Genomic DNA, 12,992 nt, shown 5'->3' with positions numbered 1-12,992 from the left:
CCTGTTCACGAATACTTTCAATGCTACTGATTTATCGCAGCTGAACATACAGTCTGATCCAAACCTCCGAAATAGAAATCAATTGGAAGCATAAAGATCCCAACGGAAATATTCTCTTCTGGTTACCCAATAATTCAATATTAACCAGCGTCTGATTTACAGCTGCCGAGCACCAGTTTATTTCAATACGGTACTGTTATCCCTCCCTCTAAAAATAAATAGCCGATAACCTTGAAAAACACGAAGATGAGTGATTAATTAAGACATACATTTGTGAAAGGAGGGGTTAATTGTCATGCCTTTGGTAGTTTTACTGAATTGTAATGCAGCTGGTCATTGTTCCCAGATTGGGAATCCTGATGTTACTGTATTTTATTTGGCTAAAGAGAACACCCACGTAACAGCCCTTATTTGGGAAATATTCCCTTCGGAGCATTGTTGAAGTCAGGGAAATCTCCCACTGAAGTCAGCGAGATCTTTGTTTCAAAGTGCAGATTTAGCTCTAGATTACTTCCTCTAATGAAAATCATATAAAGTAAACACGGGACTGCATTGCTACCGCAGATTTCTAAGGCTAATTTAACCTAGGGAGTGAGATGTAAACCGATTTAATAGAGGTTTCTACAGAAAGTCCTTTTATGCATGTATGTAATTTGAGCGAAGAGGAAGCTGTTATGCGGGAATGGTACTGACAATATGAAGGGTAGAAATGGGCCAGGGGTGAAATAGCTCCCAGACTGCGAGCTCACAGGTACCCCCACACGCCATATTCACCTAGTACAAGATGAAAGGACCAGGCTTCGTTTCTTTCTTTGAAGTACCACCTCGGTATCCATCACCGCTAGCCTCTGTCACTTTTAAATGACGTGGCAAGATATTAAAGAGATGCAGGCTCACACCCGTTCAAATACGAGTCTGGGAAACAAAAATAACCGTCCTCTAGATGAGGTTGTGCCTGAATTCCAGTTCAGCCCCTCTCTAAATAAGCATTTCCAGTTTCTCCTAACGCTGGATTTTTGGATAGAAGTTGCATATTGAACTAGCACAGGCAGGAAATCAGGATCTAGATTTAGGCTCTGGATCAATCAAGAGTGATTGGGTTAAAATGATCCTTCGGGGTAAATCTATTGCATTTCAGTGAGTAACACCAAGGGGGAATTCCTCCCATCATTTTGCAGTGAAGATTTAATTTTCTTTCTTGCTGGAGAAGAAAGCTGCAGTGCTCGTTGTCATACATAAAGCACAGCAGATCAGAATAAGCCTTTCAACTCCTCCATCTTGTCGAAGGTGCTGTACAGTAAATTACTGACTAGTAAGCTGCAGTGAGAGCTCTCAGTACATTTTGCAGAAAGGGCAGTGGAGAAGAATGGAGGGAAAACGAAATGGGGAAACATAAGGGGTGGCTTTTCATTCTGGTTATTCTTTTAGGCTGGAAGAAAACTACATCGTGTGTGAAGGAGTTTGTTTACCGAGGTGCATCCTTTATGCACATTATTTAGACTTCTGCAGGAAAGAAAAGCTAGAACCTGCCTGTGCTGCAACATTTGGGAAGGTAAACAGCAACTGTCTGACTGTCCATTGTTTGTTAGACTAATTCTTCTACCAAATCATGTTTAACTCCTCCCATATTATCATGACTCTCAGAAATGAACAAATCCTTATGCTTTCTACAGCCCCTGTGTCTTTGAATTAAATTGGGTCCAACTAAACCTACATTGCTCCCTCTGAACAGGGACTTAGACAACAACTTCAAAGGGATGAAATTAAGATTCTTCTTGATTTGCACTGTGAAATCCGGAAGAGACATTCTCTCTCTGGGCCTTTGCTTTGCAATGAGATGGATGTGGTTCTTCATAGAAAAGGTGCAGTCTGTGGATCTGGTATAGAACACACGGTTTTATACTTGGCAGCCTTTAGTGCAATTACAGAGAGAAATGCTGTGAGGTTTAGTAGGAGAAGAGTTAAGAGCAGAATGAGTTTCTAAGAGGGAAACTGTTGAAACCCCCCCTTCAACCTCACCCACCCAATTAGTCCTAAAATCATTTAATCAGAGTCAGAGATATGGACTTTCCAAATTAAATCCCATACAGTTAGAAAACCAAGAAGGCATCACAGATCAATTTTGTAAAACATCACTGATCCACTCAGTTTGCTTACAAAAATGCATTCGTCTAATGAAATAACAGTAATGGAAATCAACTCCAGATCATAAAATGTTCACTCCTCACATTTTGTTACCTGCGTTGGATGTATTTGAGGAGTTCCCATCTCACATTGATTAAATGACTTCAGTATTATTGGGGGAAACAACAACTTTCCACTTAAATAGTACTTTTATTGTGAATTTTATTTCCTTGTCTTATGGGATCAAAGGACTTTTCATTTTGTACATCTACTGCCTTAAGCCTCATTGAAACAATTATTGGTGAGGAAAGATGATTAGGGCACTAGCCTAGGTTTTGGGAGACAGGGTTTAAGTCCCTGCTCTGCCACAGACTTCCTGTGTGACCTTGGGTAAGCCACTTAGTCCCTCTGTGCCTCAATTCCTGAGCTATAAAATGGGGATAATAGTACTTCCCTCCTTCACAGGGGAGTTGTGAGGATAAATACATTAAAATTGTGAGGCACTCTGATACTGTAGCAATGGGGGGTCATTTAAGTATGAGAGAGAGAGAGATTTGTATGTTTTAGCCTTCAGATTGCACATTTAAGATGAAAAATCAATCCATTACAAAACAAAATATCTAAGGGCCAAATCCTGCCATCCTTACTTAGGATTAATGGCAGTTTTGTTTGGACCATTTTTTTTTTTTTTAACCACTGTCTTGTCAGGTTTCCATTAGTATTATATAGTATGCATCAAGATGAATCCAGAGTGATTGTGTCTGAGTCATCAATGAAAGAGAATTGGAGCCAGGCCACCTGAATCTTATTTCTAGCTTTGTCTCTGACTCTCTGTGCGAGCTTAGAAAAATTACTTGCCCTTCTGTGCCTCAGATTTGTAATAATACTACTTCCCACTGAGTGAAAAACTAAACCAATCAGTGTTCACAACGTGCTTTGAGATCCTAGGTTCTATCCAAATTCAAATATTCACCTGCAGAGAGTGGCATAGCACACCCTGTGGATCTGTGATACCCTGTCAGAGGGATGGAAAGCATTCAGTCATTTTATCCTACTGTCAATGGAAATCCTTCTGTCACTGTATTTTATTCAGGCAGAGATTACAACCCTCTCCCATAGCCTGGCCACAATCCCATTGGGAAGCATAGGCCCTGCTCCCTGTTAGCATCTGTCTGAAAGGGAGTAGGTGGGGGTGAGGACATATCTCTTCTCCCCCTCTTCTCCCCCATATATACCAGCCAGCAAAATTGGCCTGCCAGGGAAAGGAGCGCCCACTGCATCCTCTTCTCAGGCAACAGAGCTGGCCTGCTGCTGGCATGAGTCAGTCTCTAGATCTGACCCAAAGACCCCAGCAGGTGCAGTAGGGCTTGGAGTGCGTGTTAAAAGCTACCCCCACCTGCTGAAACCTTTTATCCATGCAACACCTTTTCTCATGTGGGTGTTATTAGATCACCCCAGCAGTTTCCTCCCACCCTGAACTGCTCAGGTGGGACAGACATGATTTTAGAGCTTTGACCTGCTGCTGCACTGAGGTGGAGTAGTTCTCCCTGAGCTGGCTTTCTCCAGCCTTTGCAGTATTGCAGCTTGGGGCCGGGGTCGGGAGAGTGAGAGGAGCCATCACAAGCAGCCATTTGCCCCTTCCCTATTTCCAATGGTCCCCAATTCTGTCATCCCCTCTACACAGCCTTGACTCACTCTCCAGAACTGCTGCTTCCCTCTCTCCTCCCCAGTCCAGAAGCACTCTCAAGTACTTTCAGTCCCCTGGTGTGCTCCCTGGTCTGGCCTCTCCTCTTTCCATTTCCAGTGCAGACACCTGGTACCTACCTTTCTTCCCCAGGGCCTAAATACCTTCCAGCCCACATAGGCTTGGTGCCTTCCTTTCTCTCCTAGAGCTCAGACACACCACACAGTACCTGCCGGAGTAGAATCCCTGCTACTGGTCCTTTCGTTCCACCTGACGGCCTCCCTAGAGGCTTGGGGCAAAGGATCCAGTGCATCTTGTGCAACTCATTGAATGGGTTTCTCCTGAAGACAACTAGGCTTTGTGGTGACACCTAAGAGCGAGACTGGGAAGGAGATCGTGTGTGTGTGCGCGCACCTACGTACACACTTATGGGGAGATCTGGAGTTACAAAGTGGGATGACCTAGGTATTAAACCCCCTAATCTTTCAAGTCACCTCTACTCTGGGCTCTAGAAAGCATAAGAGGTTTGTTTGATTGTTTGAGGATCTTGATAGCATTGAAATAACGCTTCTTATTCATGAATCACAAATGTAACAGTTTTTGGTCTCTGCAGTCTCCTCTGATACTACAAGTCTACTCTTTATTTTTAATATGTTCAGGAGTAAATATTTATCCACTGTTCAACATTTGCTTTTTCAAGACAAACTTTTCAGAGCTGCTGACAAAGGAAACATGCCCTTGAGAGAAACTAATATACCTGACTTTCTCTTTAGACCATTCGCCAGAAATTCCCCCTGCTTACTACACGGCGGCTTGGGACAAGAGGCCATTCAAAGTAAGGCACAATTATCCATGCATCCACATAGAGTATAGGCTGTACAACATGCAATACTTCTGTGTCTGTATTTTATGCATTAAGCCACAAAATCTGCATTCAAATTACTAGAGCTACCTATGGACATTTGGTGTGTGTATGTGTGTGAGAGAGATGGAACTGAAAAACAGTCTGAATTTTAGAAAAATTATTGCATGCATGATTTTTAAATGTAATTGCTTTTTCCCAGATTTTCCATTTTTGTGGTGTTTCCAAACTTTTGTCAGATATTTGTTATTCTTGCTCATTTTTGCTGGGAAAATTGCATCATTGAATTATGATTGTTATTATTCCGGTTTCCAAACCTGGCAGCTTTTCACTCCCACTTCCAAATTACAGTAAAGCTTCAACTGAAACTACTAGAGACAGGCATCTAGTGCTAAACCTAGAAGAAAATATACAAATGACCTTTGTTAAGGACAGTTTTAGAAGGACTGTGAGAAATTCACAATTGTAACTGCAGACTTCTTCAGTCTAATCAACCAGTTGATTTGTATAGCTGGTGTGTGGACTGTTGTGCTTCAGGAGCACAGCATGTTGGTTTTTTACATGTGTGTCTATGATAAGTAAGTATGATGCCTAGTGTGTAAATGATGTCAGTGTTCATCCTGGACTTACATTTTTAGCCCTAGGCAGAGCAGGTGTAATATTATGGTGAATCTCATGGTATGACAACACCTTTTCCTTTTGAATATCCCAAAAGCTTTGAGGAAGTGTGACTGAGTTTCCCCAATGTGATTTTGGTTCAAGAATGTAAAAAGTGTGTCTTTCCATGGATTGTGCATGTTCTTAAGGACATAATGAGCTATGTAGTGAACTGATACACTGATACACTGATACATGATGAAAAAGCAAATTGGACAGATGCAGAGTGGTCTAAATAATTCCATGATGCCCAATCAGTGAATAACCAGGAATCAGGTATTTCAATAAACTCTCTTCCATTCAAAGTAAGGCACAATTATCCATGCATCCACATAGAGTATAGGCGGTACAACAGTGGGAAGTTAATGATGCAACATTCTGTGTTGTTTAAAGCTGACTGTCTATGAGGCTGTACTACCAGGGAAGACTTAAGATTGTTAGAGTGATCTTAAAAACTAACTTCCATACTTACCAATATTTGGGTTTTGTAAAGTTTACACTTAAATTAGAATTTTGGGGATTTCAAAAGTGAGGGGGACACTTTTCTGAGGAGAGGGGGTTTGGTTAAACTTTATTGTTCTTAGAAGACATTGTTCAAAAAAGTTAGCAGTCCTCAACCTTGAGTTCAATTTAGTCAAGTTCTTATCTGTGAATTTCTATTGGCTTCAGAAGAAATTTTTCCTAAGAATGCCCATGTTGCTATGAGGAACGTTATGGGATATAAATGGTATCCATGTTTCTGTGAATATATCTATCTGCACTAGTCCATAGTTATTCAGGCCCTTATTCAAGCAAGTGCTTAAGAATGCATATGCCTTCAAATACAGGCACAGTTCCAGGATTACTTTCATGCTTAAAGTTAGGCATGTGTTTAAGGGCCTTCCTGAATCAGAGTATAGGAAAATAGACTTGACTCAAAGAAGAGATCACAATAAATTGATGTTTTATTGAGGCAAGACTGAAAAACATAGACAAGTAACAAGGAAAAAATTAACAAAGATGGAAAACCATAACAATAATAGTGATAAAAAAACTCTTGGGAAAAGACTCTGTGTGAAAAATTCTTACCTTCCTATTTAGTAACCTGTGAAACGAAGCACAGGAAATAAAGGTGATTTGCAAAAGGAAAACATAAGGTTGTGTTCTGCTTGAATTATTTATACTATATGGCCTGAAGGATGTTTGGTTTGTTGTTTTTTAAAGGTTTTTTTCCCCTGTTGCTTATTTTTTTGCTTTAGACTTTAACTTAGAAAGGTCAGGAATGGCAAGTCAGTTCCCTGGCTTTTTGGAGCGCTCACTGGAGATATCATATATGGAATTTAGCTTTGGGTTTAATCAAAGGTGGGGATGAATCTCAATTTCAAATAGTTAATAACAACATATTTTTTCTCTCTTGAGTGTTTCTCAGGCACTAAAGTTAAATAAGCATTAACAAAAACAAACCAAACCAAAGTGTTTTAAATAGTCTGAATAAAAATCACTTCCCATCTCTACCAACTCTACTACACTAGCCTCATTTCTCTCATGTCATAATCCTACCAGTTTTCCAATGGTCCATAGAGTTTTCCAGAAAAAATAGGGTAGTCAAGACCTAAATTTCTATTGTAAAATGACGGGGGGAGGGGAGAAGTTAGAGTTGAGGGAGGAAGCCCAACAACCTTTCAGGCTTTATTTACCTATCACAAAGAAAAATAACAAATGAAACACAAATTCATTTTTTCCCCATTGCAGGTCACCTTTAAATGCTGAAAGGAGGTTTTTGGAGTAAAGTTGTTATTGGAAAGAAGCCTGTGTTGGTTAAAAGTCCTAGGGGCGTGGGGGAAGGGGGAGGAGGGTGATCGTGCATTGTCTGTTTTAGTGAAATCTCTTATTGTAGTAGTAGCTCAGTCATGGCTACAGGCATCCTAATGTAAGTGTGGACTGATGTATTGTCCCAGAACTTTGGTTTGTAACTGATCCCATACAGACTTCTAAACTTTATGGTCTTGGCATTGAATGCATAAATAACTAACTAGCTCACAAATTCCCCAGACTAGTCAAGTTCTTCTAAAGGCCGACATAGCCCAGTGAATCTGGAGCTTAGGTTCATCCATTCTATTGCTATTATAAACCAGAAAATACTAGAAAAAAGTCCCCAAACTGCACCTCATTTTTTTGGATCTGTCATATTTTGCCCAAAACCTTCAAAAAGGCAATTCTGCCTTAAGTAAATATCACACATCTGTGAAATGTCAGGTGGTTTGATTTCTGTGAAGTTGACGGGGGTGTTTAAAATATGTATTTATAAATGGGGATCTAGCTCCAGCATTAATTGTGTAGAGATGAGTGTCACTGCCCACACCTCTTTTCTACGACTAGTACAATGTTAGTACAGAAATACAGCTCATCCAGCATTTACTCAGCAGATTGCACAGGCTCACCGACCTTGACAGTATTAATGAGTGATGTTTTCATATGGATTATCTGCTCTTGAACAATTTCTTTGAATGGGTAAGGTGCCAAGAGGTTTCGCTCAAACATCTGCCATTGGGATCTTCTTTTTTTATCTGTTTTTTGTTCTGAAAACATCATGGGCCTGATTTTCATTTACACTAAGACCTGGTCTACACTTAAAAAATAGATCGACCTACTTACATTGCTCAGGGCTGTGAAAAATTTCACTCCCTGAGCACCATAGTTGAGTCAACCTAACCCCCGTTCTAGACCTGGATAGGTTATTGGAAGAATTTCTCCATTAACCTAGCTACACCTCGCAGATAGGTGGATTAACTAGATTGATGTGAAAAATTTCATGCCCTGAGTGCCATTGTTAGGTTGACCTAACCCCCACTGCAGATGACAGCTAGGTCAGTGGATGAATTCTTCCATCAACTTAACTATCGCCTTTCAGAGAGGTGGATTACTCTGATGGAAAAAAACCACTGATGGGAAAAAACACTTCCATTAATGTAGGACCCTTCCATTAATGCTGTAGTACTTGTAGTGTAGACATAGCCTAATTGCTCACTAATGAAAGTAAGCAGGTCACCACCTGGGCTTGAGTGAGGTTAGGGACTACTGGGCACCACATTATAATACAGACATGTTGGTGGGGAGCAAAGCTGGGTTCTTTTGATTGGACACAGTCATTTCCTTGCACTCAGACTCTTTCTTTTAAAGAATGTAACACAATGGAGTTATTCCAGTTCTAAGGTTTAAATTCTTGTTTGTTATTTTTAATTGTATTACTGTAGCATCTAGAAACTCCAGTCATGGACCAGGGCGCCATTGTGCTAAGTGCTATACAAATATAGAACCAAAAGCCAGTCCCTGTCCCCGAGAACTTACAATCTACTATTTCAAAGACCCCCCCCCACTTTCCATGAATAAATTATCTCACAATGTGCTTCTCACCTCATATATGTCAGGATAGTGATTGAGCACAGCCATACCCAGAGCTGACAGAGAATGACAATTCCATTTCTCAGCAGCTTTTGAGGTCCCGACATTTGTTTTCATTTTGCACTGGAAGGTTTTTGTGACAATAGAATTGTGGCGGCAGAGAGGCAGAGATGTGTGTGTGTGTCATGGTAGGTAGGGCACCCAGGTCCAAGTTCCTGCTCTGACTGATTGAAAGCAGAGTTTTTCATCCCAGATCCCTCTGATTTAGGAAGCATAGAGCCTTTAACCTGTCTCACTCACATCCCAGGACAGTGCCCTAACTGCCCTATAGAGTGTAAGAATCTTTCTTTCTTTTCCTGGATCCCAAACCCCATTTTGATGAAATCTTTGTTGAAACCAAAACTTTTTGGCTTAGATGAAAGAGCATGTTTCACTGCAGAGCAGGCTTCAATCAGCACTCGTCATGACTACCCCCGTATTTCCCATATTGCTGAAGGGGTAGGGATCCTGGCTAGATCCCAGCTAGATGGGAGGAGACCCACTATAGAAAAGGTTGTAAACACTGTCTCAGATTAGTATATAATAGTCTGTAAGCACTTTGGGGCAGGGACTGTGTCCTCTTGTGTGTTTGGACAATGCCAAGCACGATGTGGCTGCTCCCAGAATAGAAATAATAAACAATAATCACCATGATCTGTGAATTACCTGTGACAGCTACTCAGGAAAATGTACATACTGTGTAGAGTAGACACACAGGAGATTGTGTTTGAGCTCAAGTTACATTTTAATTTCTTTGTAGACTTTGATCGATGTTAAATCTTAGCTTTTATCCATCATGTCTGAAAACTATTATCTTATTTATTAGGAATGATTTAGTGGGTTAATAAAACTGATATGGCAGCTGGCCTCGTGATAACAAGTTATTGCAAGTCCCTGAACAGCTTAATCCTATCATTTCCTTATCAGCCATCATTTGTGTCAGTGTACGCTAAAATCAGGGCTACTAGCTGCACAGGAACATATGTTCCAGCAGACCTATGAAATAAAAAAGGAAAGCAGTTTAGTCTGTTTCTTTTTATAGTTCTGTTGAGAAAATCAAGAAATAAATCCTTCACCATCATGGATCTTATTTTATTCCTAATACATCATATACAATATTGTAAATATATAGTTATGCAGTTGTATATTTTATATAGTGAATGAGAATTCCACATTTGTTGGGAAAGAAGGACTATTTTTGTAGGAGGTTAGTTTGAAAATAAAAAATGGCAAGTGTTTAAAGTTGCTGAGAGATTTCGGATATTAGAATAAGATCTGAGAAGTTGCTTTAGTGACAGAGTGCAAATGAGCAAGTCAATGATGCATATATTATAATGCACTTAACATTTTTTAAATACGGGTGATATCTCTGTATAATATTTTCTCTAATCCAATGTACAACTCTTGTTATTTAATTGCTAAATTATAAAAGTTTGATTTTTTAGAACATATTCTCACACATTTCATATCAAACACTCCCAACTCTTAAATCTCATCTAAAATAATTTCAATTCAATGGGAGAAAAATGTCCATGAGCCCAGAATGAAAAATTTGCATCTGAACTTTGCTGAATGTCAGGAATGTTCAGATCCAGAAGTTTTGTTCAGGCCCATCTCTTTAATATAGAATATATGGAATCCAATGGCTGAAAGAAGTTTCATGACTTCTATCCATAAGAGAGATCAGCTACAGAAGTTTATGCTATGGAGGTACGATCCTTAGCATTATGACACTGACTGGTGGTATTTAGGGCCTAAACCACCTGTTGATATGATTTTAATGGAATGGAATGATTCAAAATAATGGAATGATTCAAGCAGGTGGACATAGTTCTGAGCTATGTTAATGCATCTTTAAAATTGGGCTGCTCACACGTACTTAGTCACGTCACCGATCCTCAAACTAATATACTCATGGCAAAGAACCAAGGGACATGGTAATAAGGTAGGTGACAAAATCTTGCCCTTCTCAAGGGTCAATGGGTACCATGGTGTTTTGGTGGAGTTACTTTTACTCATAAATTTCAGGTAAACAATGAAAGCAGTAATATGTTTAGCAATGACCATTTAGCATCACATTTCCTTAGCTATAAAACCTTGACTGCTGACAGCAAAGCTGGCCATCAGCAGAAGTAGTACTTCAGTTGGGATTTGCAAAGCCAACTAGATAATTTAGACACATAACTCTAATCAAAATTGCCTTTCATGGGAGTTGTATCTAAATCCCCATGTCAGCTTTGAAAATATAAAACCTTCATCTTTTACTGCTCCTAGCCTTCCTCATCCCTCAGGAAAGCAAACAGTGAGAATACAATTTTATGCTAAAAAGAGCAACAGTGCTGAGTTGGGAATGCTTATCGACTTATTCAGAGACATCTAGGGCTGGCTCCAGGGTTTTGGCTGCCCCAAACAGCCAAACAAACAAACAAAAAAAGCCGTGATCGCGATCGCGATCTGCGGCGGCAATTCAGTGGAAGGTCCTTCGCTCCGAGCAGGAGAGAGGGACCGTCCGCCGAATTGCCGCCGAATAGCTGGACATGCCGCCCCTCTCTGAAGTGGCCGCCCCAAGCACCTGCTTGGTAAGCTGGTGCCTGGAGCCGGCCATGGAGACATCATCAAAAAAGTACTACTTTGTGGAGATAGCTCCTCTACAAAACACTTAAGCATGTGCTTAGTCTCATTGAAGTCAGCAGGACTACTCATGTGCTTAAAATAAGCATGTGCTTAAGTATCATACTAGATCAGGGCCCAAATTATGTTGCAGAGCACAGCAGTTTGGTATAGATATACTGTCCATTGGTAGATTGGGATCATCTGTAGTAACACAGGGATCAAGTATTTCATTAGTAATTGTATCTATCCCAACACATTGAGGCTTATATGGTAGCAACAGGTTCAACAATGGTTTTCACCATGATATGGCTTACATTGAGTTGTTTTGTTACACTGGGAAATGATGGTCTAGCTCTGATGCACAGACTGAAAGGTCAACCCTTTTCTTGAAAAAGTTGCCTTTGAAACCTCTGTGATGCCATAAAATTAGGGTCTCTTTCACCTTCAAGGACTAATAATACAATGCTGGATCACTTCCAAAGCAAATGGTCCTCTTCCTCTTCTCCTTCATATGATACTTTATGGTGCTTTTACTTCTTACTTTAAAAGTGATTTTAGTACTTTGAAAAGTGTATGTATAGGGATCCTGTTACTAAGGTGGGAGTATCAGGTAAATGAAATTCTGTAATGCTGGTATGGAAACACTGTGCTATTACCTCTCTTAGGCTTCTGAGTACACATAAAGTAGAAGTTTCCAGGAGCCTACGTGGTCTCAGACTGAGCTAAACCCTTCAGATTGAGCTAAGCTACAGGAAGACTGGCAAGATAATATATAGGGAAAAGTGGTGTATGGCCTCCAGCTCCAACCTTTTCTCACCACCGCTTACCCAGTGACTCTCCAGATTCTACCAGAGCAGAGGGACGTTGGAGAATCAAAAGACACAACCCCATTTTATACCCTCCCCCCCAACAATCAGGGCCATTGAATCTAGACATCTGTGAGACCATCTAGACTTCTCACCAGTGCATGATTGTTTCGTCTCATACATTTACTAGAGTTTTGTCCAGTCTAGTTATCAATGTGCCATGTGATGGGACTAATCACCCTGAGATGGTTTTTCTTCCTCCCTCCACTCCACCTCTTCTGCCTATCAGGGATCTTGCTATTGCCCACCAACTCTGGCCCTTAAGAATTTCTCCATCTAATTGTCCCTCCCTCTAGGTATCTCCTTCCTTACTGAACATTTTTTAAAACATCAGGGATGAAGGGGTTAATATAGAGAGTTTGTAAACCAGGTTATAACTTTGGGATCCTTCTGGATGAACAGTGCTATATAAATGTAAGCTATTAGCTTTTATAGATGAGGAAATGATGATACTAATGTGACACTAATGAGTCATTTTTAAACACATTACTACTTTTATTGTTTATACTTGAAATATACAAAGGGGAGTCAATCTAAATTTTCCCCTCCGTTAAGCAGATGTAACTCCACTGAGTTTGGAGGGTTACGCCAATGCAATTTAGGCCTGGTCTACATACAAAGTTGACCAGTTTAACTAAAAATTGTGATTCTAAACCAATTTACTTAAACCAGTGCAATTGTGTATTATGTCAAGAGTGTCCACGTGAGGGGAGTTGCACTGATTTAACTAGTGAATCAGTGCATGCACTGTGGGTGGGCAAGGCCT

At 40.3% G+C, this 12,992-nt stretch overlaps 1 protein-coding gene across 2 annotated transcripts in view; it reads left to right on the top strand.

Moving 5' to 3' along the window:
• RFX6 (regulatory factor X6) overlaps positions 1-12,992 on the top strand; it is a 49,145-nt gene that overhangs the window by 2,045 nt on the left and 34,108 nt on the right. For both annotated transcript variants that reach the window (XM_054023317.1, XM_054023316.1), the window contains exons 3-4: positions 1,429-1,552; positions 4,582-4,643. In XM_054023317.1, coding sequence (XP_053879292.1) covers positions 1,429-1,552; positions 4,582-4,643 — 186 coding nt within the window. The remainder of the gene's footprint in view (positions 1-1,428; positions 1,553-4,581; positions 4,644-12,992) is intronic.

This window comes from Malaclemys terrapin, chromosome 3, assembly GCF_027887155.1.
Source record: "Malaclemys terrapin pileata isolate rMalTer1 chromosome 3, rMalTer1.hap1, whole genome shotgun sequence".
Classification (NCBI taxonomy): Eukaryota; Metazoa; Chordata; order Testudines; family Emydidae; genus Malaclemys; species Malaclemys terrapin.
This window is presented reverse-complemented; position numbering and strand designations above follow the sequence as displayed.